Raw genomic sequence first — 24,396 nt, 5'->3', positions numbered from 1 at the left:
AAGATGCTCAGAGGGGTGTCTGTCCCCCCTGACCTCTGCCCCAGGAACATGGAGAGTCTATATCCCACCTGATTATACAGCACTGGTCCTTCTTGTTTTTCTTCATGTTGAAGTAGCAGTTGTTGGCAATGGCAAAGATATGCGGAGGCATCTCACCCACATGGCGGCTGTAGTACAGCTGCACCTGCTCCAGGGTATAGAGGGGCAGCACCTGGAACGGGTTCACGGCCACCAGGATGGAGCCTGTGTATGTCTGGAGAAGGCAGCAGGATCAGTACCCCTCCACTCTGAGGGTCAGCACTGCCTGGCCCTGACCTTGCCCTTGGGTGCAGCCCCTTGTGAGCTGCAGGAGCAGCTGACTCTGGCAGGAAAGGGAGTCTGATTCTGGCTGGGAGACAAGACGCACAGCTGCTCAGATCCTTCCTCTGGAAAGATGGGAATGTTCACCATGAGTAAGAACTTGGGTCAGGGGAAGCATTTACAGAAAGAGTAAACGAGGTGGTTGTTGCTAATGCTTGGCATTCTATCTGGTATTTAGAAGAGGCTTAATACAAATGGGCTATACATATAAGGTAGTGTTCACCTGTCTTCCACGGGGCCTCCATGAGACTGGCCAACAATTGCAGTCCCCACTGATCCCTCCTGGGAACCTAGCTCAGGACCACCTGCTCATGTGCAACCCACACTAGGCCTGCCTGCCCTTCTGGGGGTGGGACAGGGGCAGCCACCTGCCAAGTCACACGATCATCCCTGTCTTAGCCTTCATTTCAAGAGTGAGAAGAATAAGCTCTCTTGCTGCAAGGACTGTGACAACCAGATTTAAAAGAAGTCAAGCGTAGGCATTATGAAAAGAATGAGCTGTGGTCCAGCCTACTACGGTTATCAGTCCTGAGAGCTCCACTACGTATTCAGCTGGAACAGGCTCAGAGGACCCTGTGCCCACCCCCCACACACTGCCTCCTTCTCTTCTCTCAGCCTTCCCTCTATTGTGGGTCCCTTGCTCATTCTCCCACTCTTCTGAGCATCCCAGAAGAATGGCTGGTCAAAGCCAATCCAGTCACCTCTCCTCATAGTAGGCCCAGGTAAGCAGTAACTTTCCCAGGTCACACCCACTTCAGGCAGGGCTGGTGTTAATTTTAAAATACCACTTGTCCTGGAAAAGTCTGCACTGGAATATGGATACAAGCCTTAAGGCTGAGGTGAACCTTGCATCCACTGCCAGGATTGGGAAAAGGACCTACATCTACCCTCACAGCCCTCTTGGCCGTCACGAGACTCACTTCACAGGAGGGCTGAGTGACCTGGTGACCCTGTCTCTGCCACATGCTTAGGAAGGGGCCTTGTGGAAGACTGCCTATCCCCTCTGGTCTACTCAGCCATCAGAGTAGGCCTTCTGCTAAGCCACAGATGAAGGAAAGGGGGAGCACTAATTGAGCACCTACTGTATGCCAGGCACTGTGCTGGCATATTATGTACCAGCTTTCTGTGCCCTTGAGGACGTTATCACCCTCTTTTTTCAGGTTAGGGAGTAGAGATGGAGAAATGTTAGGCACTTTGCCCACATCACACAGTAAGGCCGTGAGGAGCAGGGATTGAACTGGGTGTTCCTGGCCCCATACCGCCAGTAGACAGTGCCCCTCCCCAGCCCGAATGTCAGCATACATGGACCTAGCCCCCTGGGGAAGCCCTATGAGGACACAGGGACTCACGTAGATCTTGTGCTGTTGGTAGCGGATAAGGAGGTTGTGCACCATGCCTGCCTCGTTCAAGTCACCCAGGCGGATCATGTCATCCACACCCTGGGCAGAGTTGGGGTGCATGGGGCTGAGGGTGCCAAGGTCCTTTGTTTGGATCCAGTGTTCCTGGAACAAATGGCATAGATGATGCCTATGAGAGGCACCCTCCGTAGGGGCCAACCCACTGCACCTCTCTCCAAGTTCTCATAGATCGCTGACCTGGTAACCTGTCTCTGGTCAGGGTCAGTCTGTAGCTTAGGTCAAGAGAGACCCGGGACAGCATCAGGTCAATCTGTGGCTGAAGTCAGCAAGTGTCTATGGCAAGGCATCAGTGTGCAGCTGAGGACTAGGGCTGAACTGCAGACCAGGGTCAGTGGAGCTTAGAGTCACAAGTTACATTTGGCTGTTTGCAGTGAGAAGCCTCAGAGATTGTTAAAATAAAAGTGTGCAAGTAAAAGTGTTTTTTTTTTTAAACTGCACAGCATCATTTTGCAAATAAGATATTATTGTTAATATTCTACTGGCTTCCATAATGTGGATCTCACAGACCACATTCTAGAATCTTCTCCTTGGAGCCCAAGCCTCCACATGCCTGACTCTGCAGCACTAAGCTCAGCAGAGGGAGGTATGAGTAGTTAAGTAACCAGCTGGGACCTTCACCTTACGTGCCTTTCCTCATCCCTCTGAGCTGGGCCACCCGCAGGCCACCCAGAGCTTCCTACCTCTTTCTTATCTGGGCTGTTTTGCTCAGCATGAGCTGAACCTCATTCCCTTCCTCCTCAAATTCCAGGCCCTCCCCTCCATGCACCTTTCCCCGCATACCTTTCCTTCCCACCTTCTTACCTTTCCAGCTCACCCTCCTTTACTTTGCAAACTAGATTTCTGCCCTTCCCTCCTCTCTGCCACAACTCCTATCCCACTTTACTGCTCCCCTAATTGTCTGAGTTTTCCATCTGCCAACTCATCGCTTGCTTTTTCACTATAGAAACAGTTCCCAAGACAGACATACAATGTTTACCATGACAGGAACCCCCTGTAGTCTGTCCTGCTATGCAGGCCCCCCACTTGGACTCTGGAACTCCTGGTGTTGTGGAACAACACCAGAGAGGGGTGGGGCTCAGAGTACTGTGGAGGATGGGAGCACTGAGGGGCCCCAGCCTCCTCGAAAGTCCAGCCACACTGACCTTGCCCTCATCATCTTCAACCAAGATCTTGCCGGGCTTCATTTCTTTGATGATGCCCCCAATGGCAACATTTGTTTTGTTGGCAGAGGGGGGGTTCAGCCACACATGGTCACCCTAGAGGGCAAAGAGAAGACAGTGGTCAGACCCCTGTTCCACTTCCCCTTTCTGCTCCAGATTTACTTCTCTTGGGGGCTGTTCCTTTGAACTAAGAGCCCTCAAGGAAGCTGAGAGCTTTCTCCCTGCACCCTCTTCCTCTTCCTCCTCCTACTCCTCTTCCTCTCCTTCCCTTCCCCCTCCTCCTCCTTTTCTTCCCCTTCCCCTTCCCCCTCCCTTCCCCCACTTCCTCCTCCCTTCCCCCTTTTCTTCCTCCTCCTCCAGTCCCCTTCATTCTTCTTCTTTTTCCCTTCCCCCACCACCCCTCTTGGTCACTCTTGCCAGGATAGTAATGGGAAATGACAGAGGGAGTATCCTTGGCCTAGTTTGGTTCTAAGAAACCGAGAAGCCATATTTGTAGGAAGCAATCTCTCTGTGAGGTGGAAAAAGAGTCTATGCCCTATGAATAGTCTTGTCATACCCAAAACCATTGGCTGAGGAAAAGTGAAGATGAAAATCTCACTAGATTTCTGTTATCCTGCAGCATGGCATTGACCCACATACATGCTTTCTGATCCATAAAAGCTCACCCCATTCAAAGAGGAGCAATCTGAAAGTGACCATCTCAGATCTACACACAAAGATACTGAAATCCAAAAGGAGAAATGGAGCAGGCAAATAACACCAGGAAAAACAAACAAACAGAACTGCCGCAGAGCAGTGGTAAGTTGTGACCAAGTATTTCATCAAGATTTCCAAAAGCTTACTGAAGTGCAGATCAGAGGCAAAACAGGCTCAGAGATTAGATGGTGAGACAACTGAAAGAATGAGCCACGGATTGGCAGAACTCAAGAAAGAAATGGAGGAAAAGAAATAAACATGGGTCAGAAATAAAAGCAGAATTGGAAACAACAGAGGAATAGAATAATGCTGCTAAACTCATGGTAAACATCATAGAAGACAATGTAAAACAATAATAATATAAACGGAGCCACTTTAAAATGGAGCTGGAGCTGCCATCTCAGAGGGACTACCTTGGACGTCTTTGGAATGTTAAAAACAGAACAAAATAATCTTTGAACAGGGCCTAAAGCAACTTTGTGTCTCAAAAAAACTATTTGCAAAGACAACAGGAAAATTGTTATGACTACCAAGCTGAAAGTTAAAAATAATTTTTAGAATTATCATCACTATTTAGCTTATCTGAAATGATAGAAATGTCTTCCTATTGATGTAATTGTTCTCCTTCCCCTTCTCATAAATACCTCTTGCCTTGGTCTCCTAACGGGAACACTACTTGGGCTTCTGCTTGAAATCAGTGCTTCTCAAAAAATGCTGTTGCCTCTCACTTTAGCCTTTTATTTTTAGGTTACCAACAGGAAGGGGAAAAGTGAGCAAAATGACACTGAAATTAAAAGAGATTAGGATTAGAGAGAAAAAGATAGATATGGAAGAGAAATAATTGGAGAAGAAAACTAGAAAAAAATAGAAAGATTATTTAAAGATATAATTTATGACAACTTTTCAGAAATGAAGGAAGCCTTGAATCTATAGATTAAAAACACAACAGATATCGGGAAATAATGACAAAGAAAAATCAACTCTAGGACCTATACTAGTAAACGTTGTTGGACTTCAAAAATAAAGAAATAATTTTTTTGGGGGGTGGGTAGGCAAACAAAGATATCAGTTCATTTATAAGGAGAAAATTTAGGACAAATTCAAATCCTGTATGAGGGCAAAACGACTGCTATGAAGATCTCAAGAGAAGACCAATCCACTCATTAGAATGACCACTGTCAAAAGAACATAAAACAACAAGTGCTGGTGAGGACGTGGAGAAACTGGAGACTTGTGAGCTGTTGGTGGAAATGTAAAATGATGCAGCCACTAGAAAACACACTATGGACGTTCCTTAAGTAATTAAAAATAGAATTACCATATGATCCAGCAGTCCCCCTTCTGGGTATATATCCAAAGAAATTCAAAGCAGGATTTCAAAAAGATATTTGTATACTCGTGTTCATTGCAGAATTATTCACAATAGCCAAGAAGTGAGAGTAACCCAAATGTCTTTTGACAGATGAACAGATAAACAAAATGTAGTATACCATATACATATAATGAAATATTGTTCAACCTTAAAAAAGAAAGAAATCCTGTCACATGCTACAATGTGGATGTATCTCAAGGACATTGTGCTAAGCAAAACAAGCCAGTCGCAAAAGGACAAATACTGTTTGATTCCACTCATATGAAGCATCTAAAGTAGTTAAAATTATAGAAACAGAAAGTAGATAGGGCTGAAGGAGGAGGGGGAATAATAGTGTTCAATGGTTATAGGTTCAGTTTCGCGAGATGAAGAAATTCTCAGATCTGTTGTACAATACTGTGGATATACATAATGCTACTGAACTATATGCTTAAAAATGGTTAAGAAGGTAAATTTGATAGTATGTGTTGTTTACCACAATGAAAAAAGAGAAAAGAAATCCAATAATTTTTTTACCCAAATTGTCATTCTAGGATAAAGGCAAGAAACATTTGTGAAGATTCAGTATTATTCCCAAAGGCTTGTGGAAAAAACAAGTAGGGGACAAACTTCAATCAATAGTATAAAGTATGAAAAATAGATCTTTGGGACAAAGAGAATAGCATAAAATCTTTTAAAGAGAAAAAATAAGTTTTATACTAAGCTCGAGAATTAGAATGGTGTCAGATTTCTTAATAGCAGTGCTAGAGGTCAGAAGACAAAGTGGAATAAATGTCTTCAAAATTCTCAGGGAAAATTATATCTAAAATGGAATCTTATGCCCAATTAACCTCAAATGCAAATGGATGTGTTTTCAGACATGCAAATTGTTACAAACATTTACTTCCTATGAACCCTTTCCTCAAGAAGCAATTACAGGATATGCTAGATAAAAGCAAAAGAGAAAAATACCTGGGGCCCAAGAAAAGGGATTCAGTGTTAAGGAGAGGCAAAAAGAATGTTCAAGATGGCTGTGAAGGAAATTCCAAGATGACAAGTGTGCCTCAGAAATATAAGATACAAGTCTAGCTATCACAGGTCAGCAACTCTGGGAGAGATTTCTTCCTGAGGATGAAACTGACTAAACTCTCAATGAATCAGAACATTTCGAAAGGGAATGGACATATCTGGGAGAAAGTTGGGGTGAAAATCATGATAAATACATAGAAAACTAAGCAGATTGGGGAAAGAACAATTACAAAGTCTAGCTAAGAAAAACACAGCATTTAGAGTATAGAGCGTGGCTCAACAAGAGTAGTATTTACTTAGATAAAATAAGTAAATTCTATACAGATCAGATCAAAGCTAGGATTTAGCAATTTCAGAAGGATGGCAAGACAGATAGTATATGTATGCATGCAAGGGGTAGGGGTGAGGGGTGAAGAGCTAAGGCCTTTCTTACACAGTGGGAAGTCAATAATAGATTATACCTGAAACCAAAAACTCAAGTTGCAGTGTAGCATATTCTTTAGAGACATAGAGGAAAGGATAAAAGAACCAACGGGAAGGATTAACTGTAACTTCTGGGGAAGAGGAAGTGACAGAATGATTTTTAAACTGGGTTCCTATACAACTTTATAAAGATAAAAGCAAAATTCAAAAGAGCAGCAAGGAACAATTGCTACAGGATACAGAAGACCAGCATGAGCAACATACTCTGCTCAGTGAACTAAATTACATCAGAACCTCTGAGACTAGGAAGAGCTTTCCTACAACAGGATGAAATTCCAGTGTGAATGATTGCAGTATGCAGCTGAAACAGTTGGCAAATCACCAAAGCAAGAAGATTAAAAGTCAAAGGCATGATGGGCATCTCACAGCAAAATTGATATTAACTAGAGATGAAAAAGAGAAAGAGATGAGTTCCAATATGGACTGAGTGATGTTGTATCAGCCCGATATGAGCTGGAAGAATAAATAAAAGAGTCAGAACATGATTTTTGTTCACTCCATTTGGCCAAAGCTCTAATGAGAAATAATGAGAAGCCAGCCAGCAAAAAAATAGAGCATCTTCATGAACACTATTGGTAGAAAAAGATGACTGGGCAGAAGCAGCTGAATGAAGAAAAGAATGAATGAGAAAAGTAAAAGAAGAGGCTATTAGCTACAAAGGAAGTAAAGTCTATATTGAAATTCAAGAAATAGAGGCTGATTTACAGAAACCATAGAAATCTACTGAGCCTTTGCTGCTTTTTGTGATAAGACATACCTGCTGCTACCCATGCTACAGAAAGAGCTCTTGCAGAAAAGAAGGTGGTAGTCCAACAGCTTGAGACAGAAATTACTACAAGGAAATCCAAAGATCCAAAGACATGGGAGATATGATCCTCTGATGCCTTCACACCACCATCTCCCAAGATGAGCAGACTTTTTCGTCCCACTTGCTAAAAGTGGTGCCGTGCCCCAATACCATGTACCTGCCCACCATGTCTTTTCTTTCATACAGAAGAGATGGGCCTAGAGATAGTTCTGTGCCAGCAGATGGGTTGTGCAGGAACATCCTTTGGGCTAAGCCCTAGCACAGGTCCTTCAACAGACCCACAGAAGCCTGGCCTGGCCACAGGGACAGATAGTATGTTTACCTCTGGTGCCGAGGGCCCCAATTTTCCCAGGAACGCTTTACCCCAGTGCCTGGTCATTGGACCACCTTCCCATCTGTTAAGTCATGGGTTAATTGAGAATAAGGAATGAGTGATTTATCATCAAGCTTAACAAATGTTCATGGCTTCATGAACTGGGGACTGTGCCAATTTAATGGAGAGGCACTTTGAATTTCAAAATATTTCCATGCAGTCTTGCCCATTGAAGGGTCCCCAGTCCCTCTGTACATGGGTATTAAAACATTCAGAGTCCACATTTGGAAAGAAAAAGTGGCTGAAAACCAGACAGCCTCACGTTTATTTGACAGATGGTAAAACTGAAGTTCAGAGAATAAGAGGTCTGGCTAAGTTTACACAGCAAGTGAATGCAGAGCTTTTCCATATTTCTAAAGTGTGAAAATAAAATTTCTCCAATACAAATCCTATTTTAATTATATTAGAAAAGTTTACCAGCCTGGTGGGGTTGGGAGGAGGTCCACTGCTAATTGCTTTTCTAAAAAATAAAGACTTTTTCCATGAGGTAGTTATTCATCATGTGTGAATTTTCTTAATAAGAGATTAGAGCAAAATTTAAAACCTGTTATATACTGAATCGTCATCCCAAAATTGATATGCTGAAACTTTAACCCCTAATGTGACTGTATTTGGACATAGAGCCTTTAAGGAGGTAATTAAAATTAAATGAGGTCAAAAGGGTGGGGACCTAATTTAGAAGAGGAAGTGCACAGAAGGAAGGCCGTGCAAGGACATAGTGAGAAGGCCAAGACAAAGGTCTCACCACACACAGGCCCCCTGATCTTGGAGCTCCAGTTTCTAGAACTGTAAGAGATGAATTTCTGTTGCTTAAGCCGGCCAGTCTGTGGTATTTTTGTCACAGCAGTCTGAGCAGATAAATAGAAAGCCTCTTTGAAGTCAGATAGACCTGGGTTCTAACCCTACTCTGCATTCCATGAGCTACATGGCTTTGGGTGAGTCACTTTAACCTCTCTGAGCTTCAGTTTCCTTATCTATTGAAAGGAGCAACTTCACAGGGCTGTTAAAAAGATGGCATGTAACATGGGCAAGGGGCCCAAATTAGTGCCCAGTGCAGAGTAGACACAGATAGAGGATATACCAGTTATAAGCTCAGCGTGGTTCTGCCCTCTATTCAGCAATCATTTGGGCCTTCTGCAGAAGTCACTAATGAATAAGAAAGACCATTACCCTCCTCTCAAGGAACCTATAATCTTAGAAGACAGAGCAGGACACAATTACAGTTGAGAGTGAGTGATATGCTCCAACTCTGCCTGAAGTTAGTCACATTTCCGGTGGGAACCTTGGAGCCAATGCATTTCTGTGTGAAATAAGCCTAGCTTTGCATTGAAACCTCCTCCTGCCCCAAAGCGACGCCAAGTTCTAATGTTTGTGATTGCGTTACCAAAAACCCTTGCAACCCGAATCTGTAGACTGTGTGTGTTCTCTTTCTAACCTGAAACAACCTCATCTCTATTCTATAATTGAGAAAAAGCAACCCTGGCTGCCGTTCTGTGAGTTAGACACTTTGAGGGTTCAGTCAAAGGAGCCCTGAGGCGCATGCCAGGGGATGCTGCCCCCTCACAGCAATGTGGATCCAGCAGCCAGGAGATGATGACCATTTTGTGGTTTTCCACTGGGGAGAAGAATTTTTGGACAACTTTTTCACCAAAGAGGATGTCGCAGCACTATCTGGCTTCCCTGGGTTTTGGCTAAAATTCTGGAGGGCAGGGATGGACACCTGGACTGTTTTGGGGGCTCTCCTCTGGGCTCCCCCAGCCCCTGAGCTTCTTGGTCATGCATGCACCACCCAGGTTGCCTGGAGGCCTATCCCCCTCTTCCCTACTGCAGGGCAGGGCAGTGTCTCAGTGTTTATCAACTCAACAGTAAATGCAAAGCTCCTATGCTCCCTTCCCACATGGAGCTGTCTCCTGGCCACTGGGACATAGCAGGCACACAAAAGATGTTGGTTGAGCTGAATGAGGGAAGATTATGCAGAGCCCAAAGTGGTGATTTGCCCATCGTTTATTCCCACTCTCTTTGGGTGAGCTCCCTGCAATTGACGCAATGAGACAACACATGAGAAATGCCTTCGTCAAGACATTTTCAGTATGAATATAAGGAGGGATTGCTGAGCATATGTGGCCCCTGCTGAGGCCCAGAGGCTAGCCAAATTCATTTTCTTTAGATAATGTAATCTGTCTTGTTCCTCAAACTCCAATCATCTCTGGTTTTTCCTTGTAGTGTCTCATTGCCTCTCTTCTTTCCTTGGGAATGATTTGACTCAGCGTTTGGTAACTGCCACAAACCACTCCTAGATGTAATAGATGCAGTTCTCACCAGCCTGAAGACCGACATCCTGAGACAGCAGCTCCTCGCAGCCTGTGAGCGAGAGAAAGCAGAAAGTCAGTCATCATGCCCTGACTCAGAGGCCCTGGACAGTGAGGTGTGTTCATCAGAATGTCCTAGAGTCCCTGACCAGGAACCTGGCTCAAGAAATGGCTCTTGAATAAATTAATAACCTTGTCTCATCCAAGCATACAAAGATGCTTTTAATGTAGGGAGGAGGCAAAAGAACATTTTAAATGTTAAATCAAGCTACATTCAGAGACTGCAAGATGCTGATCAGCCCTACAGCCAGACCAGGAGGAAACCTGCAGAACAAAGGAAGATTTCTGCTGAAATCATTAACGAACTATTTACACATACCATGAAAGGAAGAAAGAAAAACAGTCTTTAAATCCCACTCTACACAAAATATAGTCATGGATCAAAGGCTGGGAATTGCCAGCAGGCCTTTTCATGATACCTGTTCTTACCTTACCATACCATCAAAGGAAAATGGGTAAACAAAGTCTTTAAACTGTAATTCATAGAAACTAAGAATGATATGCAAACTGAATTTTCCAAACACTTGGGGCTTTTTTCTTGTCTTGGCTTTTTTCTTGTCTTTGCATCTTCTGTCTATGGAAAGTTGACCCTTCTCTCATAAACTTTATTTTTGACTCTGACCTCCATATGCATTTGAATTCTTTCTTGCGCTCAGCTAAGAACACTCTTTCAGTGCAAGGCTTGAGCTCTGCCCTCATTCAGGGAAATCTGCCCTGTTCTGCACCATTTTCTCAGTTTCCTTCATTCTATCTCATATTTATTTAATGTTTATTTTGCAATTGGCACTGGGCTCAACATAGGGAATGGGGGTTTAGGCGGCAACTGAATGTGACAGTCTTTTTGCTACTCTGTTCTGCTAGATGAAGAATTTTCTTATTCCTATTTTTATTTAGTACACAAGTATTTATCTGTTTAATGACAATCTAAAACTCATAGCATTTGTTGAGCATCTTCGAGGCAATAATCAGACTGTAGATTCTTTCTTAAGGTCTGATATCACATTTGTCTCCCTAACCCTAAAGGAGCATGGTATCTCTTTTCTGGATCCTGTCCACTGTTTCTTAGGGACAGATGGGAAGAAGGAACCTGTGGCAGAGTCTGAGAATCTAGGAAAGCTGTTCTGGGGGTGCTGCAGCCCATGGCTCTCAGCGATGACCCCGTGTGAAGGTGTGTCCATAGGGCCACCCACTAGCTGTGGGAGTTGAAGCAGGTCCTGCCAGTGACTTAGCACACTCCTTCCTGAAATGAGAATGCTGCGGTTTTGCCAGGCTGCTGTGAGGTTAGACACCAGAGGCTCTTGAAATGTTTGTTTGTGCCTTCAGGCCTTTCCCAAGAAGCACTCCTTGGTCCCTGGGGGATTATCATGAGGAAGCTGCTGCCAGGGTCCCCCAGATTCCCTCTCTTCTATCCTAGAGAAAGGGCCCAGGTGACTGTCCACTACCACCTGAACACCGACAGCCAACGTGGACCCAACCAGGTAAGGCTTTGGAATCTGTTTGTCTTCATTTTCCAGGTGACTGGGAACTAGACAAACCACCAATTAACAGCTGTCCTGGGGGAAGACCTCCCAGGAACAACACTGCTCTGAGAAGGAATGCTACTGTCCCAATTTACAGGGGAGACAATGGAGAGTGAGAAATGTTGAGACTCTGCAAAAGCTATTCAACTGGTAATGAAAGAGGATTCTTCTGCTGACATCTGAAATCCATGTTCTTTGTCCTACTTCCTCTGCTTTGGGAAAGTTTAAGAGTAGGGATGAAAGCGCATAGGAGCCCTTAAGCAAATCCTGACTCCCAGGCAGCTCTTTTAAAGGAGAGGCTGGCTCAGTCTTCCCACCACACACGACCAGGGGAGGTAGAGGCAAGGGAAGCTGCAAAGGAGCATTGCTCTCTGCCTCTAGAGCTCCACTGCTGCTCTTGTTTCTCACTCTTCCACACTAGGTAGAAATTTGTGGCTTACTCACAGTTTCTGACTCTGTCATCCTCTGTCATCCATGGCAGCTGAACTTTACGTACTACATGTTATCTCTCTCCGGACACCAGATTCTTCCTCACAGGTGCCTCTTGCCAGTCTTGTTCTCTTCTGGGGGTGACCTCCTATGTGTCCTGAACTCCCATTCTTGTGATCCCCAGATTTTGGTGACCTCCACTCCCCCACGACTGGCCCTCATTTTGCCATGTCCCAGAAGTTCTTCACATCAGAAGCTATCTCCTCCAGCTGCCACTCTCCAGCCAGCACCATAGAGGCCCCATGAGCAATAGTTTCTCATTTCATCATGACCCTTTGGTTGCTCCGTTTCTCTCCAATCTATCAACTTGCATCCTAGCTTCATTTCTATTCCAACCAATCTAGAAACTGCCTTAAATCTTTTTTTTTAGAACAAAGCGGTTTTATAAATACTCTTAAATAGAATTCAAAAGTAAAGTACAATAAGCTGCACATCACATGGAGCCCTCTGGTCCGCCACTCTCTTGTGAACACTGTTGACGCCTGCTCTCACCTTGCAACATTCCAGCCCTGAGCTTAACATGATCAAGGATGGGCCACACTCCCACCAAGACAGAAGCCATGGCAGTTTCATGGCCTGCATGTCCCTTGGGACATTCAGGATAACCTTTAGGGGACCCTTCTGTGAGTCCTGGTAAGGTCTTCCTGAAAAAAACAAAAAACAAACAAACAAACAAACAAAAAACCCCAAAGAACAACAAACTCTATTTCAATTCAAAGTCCCTTCCCCACCACCCCCCACTCACTCTATAGAACACTTAGATCTGCTTCACTGATAAAAGAAAAACACACTCAGCTTCTAGCTTTGTCCATTCCTGGCCTTCTCCTATACCTGTGAACACTTAAGGGAATGCTCAGGAGAAGGAACCCCTCTGAGAGCTTACACTCACCCTTCCAGCCCTGCCTTCTCTAGCCTTCTCCATCCATCAGGGTCTTGATATATCAATTAATACAGTGGTTAAAATAAATCTGCAAATCTTTTGACACTCCTCCCTTCAAAAGATGGAGACTCGTTCTCCCGTGTTGAGTGTGGACTTAGTGATTTGCTCCTAACAAATATGATAAGGCAGAAGTGATGAAGTATAGCTTCTAAGACTAGTGCATAAAAGGCTTCATGGCTTCCTCCCTGCTCTCTCTAAGATCACTTGGCTTGGGGAACCTTGCTGCCATGTCTTGATGACACTCAAGCAGCCTTAGCAGGGGCCCATGTGGTAAGGAATTGAGGTCTCCAGTCAACAGCTAGTGACCTTGGAAGCAAATCTTCCAGCCCTGGTCAAGGCTTCAGATGACCACAGCTCCAGCCAACATCCTGACTACAACCTTGTTAATGGCTGAATTTTATTCCCCCAAATTCATACGTTGAAGTCCTAACCTTCCACTACCTCAGAATGGCACTGCGTTTGGAGATAAGGCCTTTAAAGAGGCAATGAAGTTAAAATGAAGCTGTTAGGGTAGGCCCTAATCCAACTTGCCTGGTGTTCTTGTAAGAAAAGGAAGAGATACCAGAGGTGTACATGCATAGAGGAATGAGCATACGAGGACAAAGCAGCAAGAGGGATGCTGTCTGAAAGGCAAGAAAAGAGGCCTCAGAAAAAAGCAACCCTGACAGCACCTTGGTCTAGGACTTCTAGCTCCATCACTGTGAGAACATAAATTTCTGTTGTTTAAGCTGCCTAGTCTGTGGCATTTTGTTACGGCAGGCCTAGCAAACTAATACCAACTTCATGAGAGTCCCTGGCCCAGAAGTGCCCAGCTAAGCTACTCTTGGATTTATAACCCTCAGAAATTGTGTGAGAAATATTTGTCATTTAAATTGCAAAATTTTGGAGTAATTTGTTTTGCAGCAATAGATAACTAATACGATTACTCATTCCTCTCTCATCTTTACCCATTCTTACTCTTCTGGCTTTTCCTCTCTTCATAGAGATAAACTCTGCTCTTGTCTGTCTTGAAGTGAATTTTCTTGGCCTCATGACACTTTCCAGCTACTCCCCTCCTCTTGCTTTGCTTCACAGCTGAGCCATTTGATGAAGTTGCCCCATCACACTGCTTCCAATTTCACCTTTCATTCCCACAAACACTGAACTGACTCCTCCAGGGCCAATGTTGTCCAAGACCTACAGCTTCAATATTTCTTTCTCTCTCAATTCTGAGCTTCTCAGTCATGCCTCTTTTCCTAACTGCACCCCCTTGGCTTCTGCAGAATTTCACCTCCTTGTCTTCCCTTTGCCTCTTGGGGTAACTTCAGTTTCCTCCTAGGGCACTTTCCCTTACCTTGACCCCTTGTGTCTGAGGGAGATGTTGATTGATTTTTGTCTGTCTAGTGTGCCTTTCTTTGTTTCCTTTTGAGGAAATTTTCCTTCCCTTCTCTACACTGTGTTTCTGATGGGAACCATGAATCATGGTACCCCAGAGGGCATAAGACCCAAGCAAGGGTCAATTACAGTCTATCCCTGGGATTTTCTGGATTGGAGCTGGGGGTTGGTTTTCTTCTCTAGTCTTAAAATTATAAAATGTGATTCCAGAATGACCAGGGGTTTTGGTCCTAGTTTTCTGAAAATAGCTGGTTTGAGAGGATAAAATGGGCAAGAAGGGCGGGAGGGAGACAAAGACAAAAATCTTATCTCCATCTTTTTGCATTTTGATTACTCGAGGTAAGTCATTTGTATTTTGTCATTGAAACAAGGACTTCTCACTGATCTGGTGGTCCTTATTCTATTCTCTTTTAGCCTACGCTTTCCCGTTGTACATTCCCACCTACTCCCAAAGCCACTGCCAGAGTCAAAGCACTGCTGAGTTCCAAATCAACCCTCATCTTTATTCTGAGCTCCTGACCCACCAAGGCCCTATTCCTCTGGATATCTCCAACAGATGTGTTATAGGTACAGCAAACTCAACATGACCGCAGCAACTCATCCCCAAACCTGCTTTCCCCCACATTCTTTATCTCAATGAATGAAACTAGCATTGTCGAAGAAATTGTGTCAGCCTGTTATCCTCATATTGAAATGATCGCTTGGCTCTGAAAATTTTATCTCTTATAAACTTGAAGCTCTCGACAATATGCTGTCTATAAGAAACCCACTTTAATATAAAGACACAGTTAGATTAAAAGTAGAGAGGTAGAAAAAGATATACCATCTAATACTAATCAAAAGAAAGCTGGAGTAGCTCTATAAATGTTAGACAGAGCAGATTTCAGGGTGAGGAAAATTATGAGGTTTTGTGGTGGCTGAAAAATTACTGCTAGAAATTTATTGCTTGCAGGAAATTACTGTTTAACTCTGTTTAACTATCACCATAGAAACATAGGCTTTTTAATTAGAACATAACATTCTAATAACATGCTTTCTGCTTCTGTATTCTCGCTTGCATACCCGACCTGTGGGTCGACAGGTAATGACTACAAGAACGATAGACCTTTGTGTTTAGACAGAATGAAGAATAGGATTTTGGGCTTAAAACCCCTGTACTTCTGCATTTTGTGGCTGCTTAATTTGGGGTCTGCGTACCCCTGGCAGACTCAGCTGGCTGAATAAAGAGTGTTTTCTATAACTCACTTACTGAGTTCTGGTGGTCTGTGTGTCTTTCGGGGGCTGGCGGCTACAACATTTGGAGGCCCCAGCGAGATCTCAGGGAGGGGCCCTGAGATCTAAGACCGGACCGACCTCTGAAGCGATTGCTCTCCCTGTTACAGATTCAAAGAAGTGGCCAACCTGAGATGTTCCAAGGCCCTTGAATGCTATGACAGAGTTAATGCAGTCGTCGAGGACGCAACTTTCAGGACACACTCTTTGTTCCTGGTCCCCACGGGAATCTGGAATCTCCAAGGCCTCAGTGTCTGGATAAAAGGTACCTTCCTGGTTCTGTTGACTGGTCATTGGGGGTCTGTGGAGAGACTCGACGCAGTCGTATCTCCCGGACCATGGCCAGGCCATGGGACACTGCCTCCTGTGCCCTGTTGTTGGGTTTTGTTTATTGTCTCTGGTCCTGTCTAGGTTGTAGGTGGCGGACTTCTCTGGGTCCACTTACACTTCAGTAATTGTTCTTGTCTGAGTGTCTGTTTTGTGTTGTCTGTTTTGTGTTTATTGTGCAAGCGATGGGGGGAAGCCTGAGTTCGCAGAAGACACCCTTGGGGTGTATCCTGTGACATTTCAAAGACGGGTTTGTAGAGGGAGCTAACTATGGCATAAAGTTTTTTCCAGGTAGACTAAGGACATTGTGTGAAATTGAGTGGCCGGCTTTTGGTGCAAACTGGCCATGAGAGGGCTCTTTCGATAAGGATTTGGTGAGGAATGTTTGGAAAGTTGTTATGGGAGACCTGGGACATCCCAATCAGTTTCCCTACATTGATCAATGGTTAAACCTTGTTCAGAACCCTCCTCCTTAGCTCCGCTGGTGTGCTCTCTCTCTCTAGGGGTGCGGGTTTTAGTTGTAGGAACCCCAAAACATGCAGCAACTGAATCTCCAAAACAGCCCAGTCCCTCCGTCCTCCAATCTCCACCAGAGGACAGTGACCTTCCCCCATCCTATAATCTAGGACAACAGAGGCAAAATAGCACCGCCTCACTTCCTCGGATGGCTAGCAGGTAACCCCTATGGGCCTCCTGCTCCTGCTCTGGGCGAGGCATCAGCCGATACCACCAGCCTGGCCATCCTCCCCTTGCAAGAAGCACTGCCCCAGGGGCAGCACACTGACAGGCCCTTTATGGTTTACGTGCCTTTCTTGACTAGTGACCTGTACAACTGGAAGGCACAGAATCTGCCTTTCTCTGAGAAACCCCAGGCATTAATGCGACTCTTAGAGAGTGTCTTTCAGACTCACCGCCCCACCCAGGATGATTGTCAACAGCTCTTAGTTACTCTCTTCACTGCGGAGGAGCGTGGCCGCATTTGGGGCATTTGGACGGAAGCACAAAAGATAGTTGCGGGAGTGAGGGGAGTTGAGGAAGCACTGGAACAGATTGAGGAGGAATTTCCCTCCACCCGCCCAGACTGGGGACACAATTCTCAGGCAGGGAGGACGTCATTAGATCGGCACCACCAGATTCTAATTGGGGGAATTAGGATGGCTGCTTGCCAACCAACTAACCTTTCTAAGGTGACTGAAGTTATACAGGGACCTCAGGAATCTCCTGGGGCATTTCTTGAACGGCTACAGGAGGCATACCGGCTTTACAACCCCATCAATCCTGAGGCCCCTGAGAACCAACGGGCAATTAATGTAGTCTTTGCTACACAGGCAGCCCCTGATATCCAGCTTAAGTTGCAGAAATTAGAAGGTTTTGCAGGAATGAACCTGCCCCAACTTGTTGAGATAGCCCAGAAGATGTTTAACAATAGGGAGGCACCACATGACCCCAAACGCATGGCTAAAATAATGGTAGCTGCCATCCAGGAGGAGAGATCAGGGAAGACTAGGGCATGACAAGGGAGATCAGAAAGAGGCCCACGTAAGGGATAGGCACCCCTAGGGAAAAATCAATGTGCCCACTTCAAGAAAGAAGGCCATTGGAAGAATGAATGTTCTGAGAGAAATGCAAAAGGCCAGGAAAATCGTAAGACTAAAATCCTCATTACTGAGGAAGAGGACTGACAGGGCCGGGGCTCCTACACACTAAGCCCCCAGGAGCCCAGGGTATCCTTGAAAATAGGGGGCAAAATTGTTAACTTCCTGGTGAACACAGGGGCTACCCACTCAGTGTTACTAGATCCAGGGGGACTAATCTTTGAACGAAAGACAGCTGTTCAAGGCGCCACTGGCAAAATACAAGAATACCCATGGACCACTGAAAGGACTGTAGATCTGGGGCGAGGAACTGTGACCCACTCTTTCCTTGTAATTCCAGAATGTCCGGCCCCACTACTTGATAGAGACTTACTTCAAAAGTTAAAGGCTACTGTCACATTCGGAGATAGTACACCTCAGATGTCTATATCTGCCCCATCAACTATCTTAATTACCTGTCCTCTATCCGAAGAGTATCTCCTCTATGAAAAAGAAGAAAATGTGGGCCCGTCCATGGGGCCCTTACTAGACAGACAGGCTCCTGATAGAATATCCAGGGGTATGGGCCGAACACAATGCCCCAGGGTTGGCTAGGCACCAAGCCCCAGTAGTAGTAAGCTTAATTGCTACTGCGACCCCTGTCAGGGTTAAGCAGTCTCCGATTGCCCAGGATGCTCAAATTGGTATGAGAAAGCATATCCAGCGGCTGCGAGAAGCAGGGATTCTCGTGCCATGCCAGTCGCCGTGGAATGCTCACTTGCTTCCAGTCCAGAAGCCTGGTACTAAGGATTACCGGCTAGTACAAGACTTAAGAGAAGTAAATAAGAGGGTTGAAACCATCCACCTGACTGTACCCAACCCGTACACTCTCTTGAGCCTGCTTCCCCCTGAGAGAACTGTTTATACTGTATTAGACTTAAAAGATGCTTTCTTCAGCATTCCCTTAGCCCTCGGCAGCCAGCCTATCTTTGCCGTTGAGTGGACAGACCCGGTGAGGGGATTCTCGAGCCAACTGACCTGGACGTGTTTACCACAAGGATTCAAGAACTCTCCTACCCTATTTGATGAGGCCCTAAGTGCAGATCTTTGTCCCTTCTGCCAGTGTAATACTGACTGTACATTACTCCAGTATGTTGATGATTTATTATTAGCAGCTGAAACTGAAGAGACCTGTCTCGCAGCAACCAGGGACTTGCTCAGCACCCTGGAGGCATATGGGTACTGGGTCACGGCTAAAAAAGCCCAGCTGTGCACCCGGTCGGCGGCCTACCTTGGGTATACCCTCAAAGGAAGAAAACGAACTCTCTCCCGCCAGAGGATTGAAGCCATTCTCCAGATTCCGGTACCCACCACCAAGAGACAGGTAAGAGAATTCCTTGGGGCGGCGGGCTATTGCAGACTTTGGATTCCTGGGTTTGCAGAGATCGCAAAGCCCCTGTACTCAGCTATGAGAGGAAATCAGCCTCTCAACAGGACAGAGACAGAACAGAAGGCCTTTGGCCTTCTCAAGCAGGCACTCATATCAGCCCCAGCCCTCGCTCTTCCAGACACCACCAAGGGATTTTATCTTTTTGTAAGTGAGGCTAAGGGAATTGCAAAAGGGGTCCTAACCCAAACACTAGGCCCATGGCGCCGACCAGTGGCTTATCTATCAAAGAGACTAAACTTGGTGGCCTGTGGATGGCCACCCTGCCTATGAGCCACAGCAGCAATGACTCTCCTAGTCAAAGAGGCTGACAAACTCACCCTTGGGCAGACTCTAGACATTACTGCCCCTCACGCGGTGAAGGCCCTTCTCCGCAGTAGCCCAGAGCGGTGGATGACTAGCTCCTGAATCACTCAATACCAGGCTCTCCTCCTTGACCAGCCGAGGATCAACTTCTCAAAAGCTACTGTCATTAACCCAGCCAATCTGTTGCCAGACCAAGACCCCGAGACCCCCATTCATGACTGCACAGATTTCACTGATGCTGTGTGTTCCTTGCGGCCAGACCTCAAGGACTCCCCTTTGCCTAAAGCTGATGAAGTCCTGTTCACAGATGGGAGCAGCTTCATACAAGAAGGAGAAAGTCCTTACAGGCCCTTCAAAGTGCACAGAAGGAGATTTGGTCCCAGTTTCGTGCTGCCCACTCGGCTCCAGAGGATGGACTTTCCCACCAGTTTCAACCTAGGGACTCTGTGTGGTCCGGAAGTTCACTTCCAAGGTACTAGAGTCCAAGTGGAAAGGACCCTTCACTGTCTACCTGATGACGCCCACTGCAGTTAAAGTAGACAGCATCCCATCATGGATTCATCACTCCCACGTGAAGGCAACACTAGAGTGGACAGCGCAGGAAGACGGGCCTTTAAGACTAAGACTCAAACGTCTAACTCTGTTTCTTCCTTTTTTCTCCTTTAGCCCAGGCATACAGAAACATTCACCAGCCTGGAATATGAGAACTTATAATAACTGAGACCAGTGAAATTATTGCCCAAAACATCACCAGCCACGGTGCTCCAGAGATTCGAGTAGACTTATGCCAGCTCGCCAAATATACCCTTGCCGTTGCAACAGCCGGACACCACTTTAGACCGGGTGGAGCTTTCATGGGGGGGGGGCCCTTACTTGGGTTATGGGAGTAGGGGTGGGGGGGACCCTGCTGTGGCGTTTTATCAGCTGATAAAAGCCTCTTAGGGATAAGGCTTTATATTTGTCCCCAGGGAGTTATCCAGGGATATTTGGCTGCATGAGAAATAGCAAACTTGAATGTGAGGGCCAAGGCCACTTTTCTTGTGCTAACTGGGGTTGCGAAACTATCTCTACTATAATTATAACAAGCAGAATGACAATCATATTAGATTAATAAGAGGACCAAGCCCCTCCACATGCTCTCTTGGGTCCTGCAATCCTATCATAATCATCATTAAAACGGGTAGCCCTAGGGAACAACACTATTGGCTCACAGGACAGACATGGGGCATCAGATTCTATAAAACTGGGTAAGATTCAGGACTATATTTTACTATACAGGTTAAGGACCCTTCCAGAAAAATTCACCGTATAGGTCCCAACAGACCACTTCTAGTTCCAGGACTACCCCAAGGTCTTATATCCACGAGAACTCATGTTTCCAGGGCGACTCCAACTCCAGCTCTAGCCTCTCCAGGTAGTGGCCTAACAGCTATTAAACCTCAAGCATTTAACCAGCCACAGCCAGACTCAGAAAGAGAATTAATAACTATGTTGACAACAATACACAAAGTTTTAAATAAGACCTCCCCAGACATAGGGCAAGATTGCTGGTTGTGCCTAAACCCGAAACCTCCTTATTATGTTGGGGTAGGAACTCCCCTAAACTTAACTGAGCTCAGCAACTCGCATGGCTGTGAATGGGAAACTCCTCGACTCATCTTAGGAGACATACAAGGAGAAGGAACCTGCCTAATTTCAAAGAGCTATTATTCCAAGCTGTTGGCACAGTCACCTTACTTCGATAGCTGTGACCGTACTATAGAAGTACCAACTTCAGGGAATAAATACTATAAGGCTCCAAATAATACTTGGTTAGCATGTGATAGTAGGCTCACTCACTGTGCTGCATTTGTTCTTTTCAACTCAGGTGAGGCTTACATTTGTATCCTGGTCTTTGTACTCCCTGAAGTGTCCCTCGACAATGAACCAGAAGGCAGACTCCACTTTTTCCACCAGGACAGGTGGCAGAAATGGCCTGTACCAGTCTTAGTACCCTTTCTTGTGGAACTTGGAATAGCAGGCTCGGCGGCTGTAGGTACCACTGCTCTCATTAAGGGGGAAAAAGAATTACGTGAAATTGGAGCACAGATAGATAAAGATATCAAGACCTTAAAAGACACCATAAGTAGGCTGGAACTTCAAGTTGATTCACTAGCAGAGGTAGTACTTAAGAACAGAAGAGAATTAAATCTATTATTTTTAGATCAAGATGGATTATGTATGGCTCTAGGTGAAACCTGTTGCTTCTATGCCGATAACTCTGGAGTAATTAGAAAAAGCTTATGACTAGTGCAGAAATATTTAGATGTAAGAAAAAGATAGAGACTGGAGTCAAATAACTGGTTTCATAGGATGTTCAATTGGTCACCATGGCTAACAACCCTTCTATCTGCTGTAGCTGGACCTTTAATCATCCTCCTCCTCTTGTTAACTTTTGGTTCCTGTTTCCTTAATTTCTTGTTTGCATATATACAGAAAAGAATTAATTCTATTAGACTTTTAAGTATTACAGAATAGAGGCTATGAACATATTCCGCATGAAGAATCAAAGATTTGATTGTGAGCTAAGGCCAGTGGGGAACGTTGTGGCTGAAAAATGACTGCTAGAAATTTATTGCTTGCAGGAAATTACTGTTTAACTCTGTTTAACTATCACCATAGAAACATAGGCTTTTTAATTAGAAGAACATAACATTCTAATAACATGCTTTCTGCTTCTGTACTCTCGCTCGCATACCTGACCTGTGGGTCGACAGGTAATGAATACAAGAACGATAGACCTTTGTGTTTAGACAGAATGAAGAATAGGATTTTGGGCTTAAAACCCCTGTACTTCTGCATTTTGTGGCTGCTTAATTTGGGGTCTGCATACCCCTGGCAGACTCAGCTGGCTGAATAAAGAGTGTTTTCTATAACTCACTTACTGAGTTCTGGTGGTCTGTGTGTCTTTCGGGGGCTGGCGGCTACAACAGTTTAAAAAAGGGAATTACATAACAGCCAATTCTCAAAGAAGACATAACAACATGTAACATGCATGTGCCTAACAACAAAGCATCAAAATATAGGAGGCAAAAACTGATAACACTACAAGGAGAGAAAGATTAATCCACTATTTACAGATCCAGCAGGCAAAAAACCAAAAATTTAACTCAACAACACTACTAGTCAATCGGATTTAATTGCCATTTATAAAATACTTCATTCAATAACAGCAAAATATACATTCTTCTCAAGTTCAGCCTGAACATTCACTAAGCTAGATCACGTTATGGGTCATAAACACACCTGAACACATTTAAAGAAATAGAAATCATACAATGTCCACTCTCAGACCACAATGGTATTAAACTAACAACAACAACAACAACAACAACAAAATAGCTGAAAAATCCAAAAATATTTGGAGATTAAGAAATCTCCTATATTTAGGAATTTATAGGTATTCCTAAATAACACATGAGTCAAAGAAATCTTAAGAAAAATTTTTAAATATTTTCAACTAAATGAAAATGAAAATAGAACCTATCAAAATTTGTGGAATGCAGTGAAAGCAGTGCTCAGAAGGAAATTCATAACATTGAATATATTTATATGAAAAGAAGGAAGAGCTAAAATCAATAATCTAAGCTTCTACCTTAGGAAACTAGAGAAAGAAGGCAATATAATTTTAAACCAAGAATAATAAAATAAATAATAAAAATTAGAGCAGAAGTCAAATGAAATTAACAACAGAAATCAATAGAAAAAAATCAATGAAACCAAAGTCTAGTTCTTTGAAACATCAACAAAACAGATAAAACTCTAATCAGGCTAATCAAGAAAAAAAGAGAGAAGACTACACAATTCTAATATCAGAAATGAAAGTTGGACAACCCATGGATAATTGATCCATGATAATTTCATGGCCATTGATATAATAATACAGGAATATTATGGACAACTCTTTATCTATAAATTTGGTAACTTAAGATGAAATGAACCAATTCCCTACAAGACACAATCTACTAAAACTCATGCAAGGAGAGAGAGACAATATGAATAAGCCTGTAGCTATTAGAGAAATTGGATCACTAATTAAAAGCCTTTCAAAAAAGAAAGTACCAAGCCTAGATGTTTTCACCAATGAATTCTATCAAATATTTAAAGAAGAAATGATACCAATTCTTCCCAATATCTTCTAGGAAACAGAAACAAAGAGAACATTTCCTAACTCATTCTATGAGGCCAGCATTACCCTAATACCAAAACCAGATAAAATGCATTAAAAGAAAAGAAAAACTAACAGGGGGAAGATGATGGACTAGGTAAAAGCAGGGTTTATCTCCTCCCAAGACCGTATTGAAATTACAACGAAGTTATAAAATAATCAACATGGTGAATCACTTGAAGTCCAGCTGATCATAACAGCTACGTCTCATAATATAAAGGAGCCACATCGAAGCCAGTAGGAGGGGTGAAGTCCCAAATGGGCTAGACCAGCACCCGTGGGTGGTGGAGGATCACCAGGAGGGAGAATGAGGCTGCAGAGATTCTCCTGAAGGAAAGAGGGGTCCTGGTCTCATCTGGAGGGTCCTCAGCCCAGGGAAGAGGAGATTCCAATAACCTTGAATGTAGAAATTAGAGGGGATTCTGGCCATCTGGGTGAGATGGAGGGCAACTGAGCCCCTAGACGTCACTTTGAAGGATCTGTGCAAAGGTTTTCTGACCTGCAGACACTCACCTGGGACATCGGCAGTGGGTCTGAGGCTTGCACAGGATTCATTCTGAAAAAGTCTCCATTACTTGGACTCAGAAAGAAAGCTGGAAAGGCAGCCACCATTGTGCCTTAGTCCGGCGCCCCTACAGACCAAGCCAGCTTGATTGTGCAGTCCCCTCCCACAGAACCATTAGGAGACGCTGGCCTGAGGGGATCAGCCCACCCTGCCTAACCTGCAGACTGCTGGGGGCAGTTGTTTATGTTTGGCTGCCAAGCCCTGAGCTGAGTGATTCAGAGTGAAGTATTCACAGTGAGGCGGCCATTGCTGTGAGCAGTGTTTCTAATCGCAGCAACAGTGGCTAGTGCTGTGAGCCCTATTTCAGAGATAAGGTCAGGCAGATCGT

General features: G+C 44.5%; 1 protein-coding gene across 6 annotated transcripts in view; it reads right to left on the bottom strand.

Annotated features, from left to right (window-relative positions):
- The window catches only part of MYO7B (myosin VIIB), a 122,975-nt gene that overhangs the window by 71,378 nt on the left and 27,201 nt on the right, over window positions 1-24,396 (bottom strand). For 2 of the 6 annotated variants that reach the window (XM_036237988.1, XM_016157045.2), the window contains exons 1-5: window positions 12,549-12,639; window positions 9,998-10,039; window positions 2,921-3,034; window positions 1,710-1,862; window positions 69-253 (exon numbers count right to left, since the gene is read on the bottom strand). In XM_036237988.1, coding sequence (XP_036093881.1) covers window positions 69-253; window positions 1,710-1,862; window positions 2,921-3,034; window positions 9,998-10,039; window positions 12,549-12,638 — 584 coding nt within the window. In that variant the 5' untranslated portion in view covers window position 12,639. Of the gene's footprint in view, window positions 1-68; window positions 254-1,709; window positions 1,863-2,920; window positions 3,035-9,997; window positions 10,040-12,548; window positions 12,642-24,396 lie in introns of those variants that run through there. The other 4 variants (XM_036237990.1, XM_036237989.1, XM_036237992.1 and 1 more) reach the window with 3 other exon arrangements.

Source organism: Rousettus aegyptiacus, unplaced genomic scaffold (assembly GCF_014176215.1).
Source record: "Rousettus aegyptiacus isolate mRouAeg1 unplaced genomic scaffold, mRouAeg1.p scaffold_m13_p_2, whole genome shotgun sequence".
NCBI classification, from domain to species: Eukaryota; Metazoa; Chordata; class Mammalia; order Chiroptera; family Pteropodidae; genus Rousettus; species Rousettus aegyptiacus.
Note: the sequence above shows the minus strand (reverse complement) of the source record. Positions and strands in the feature narration are given on the sequence as shown.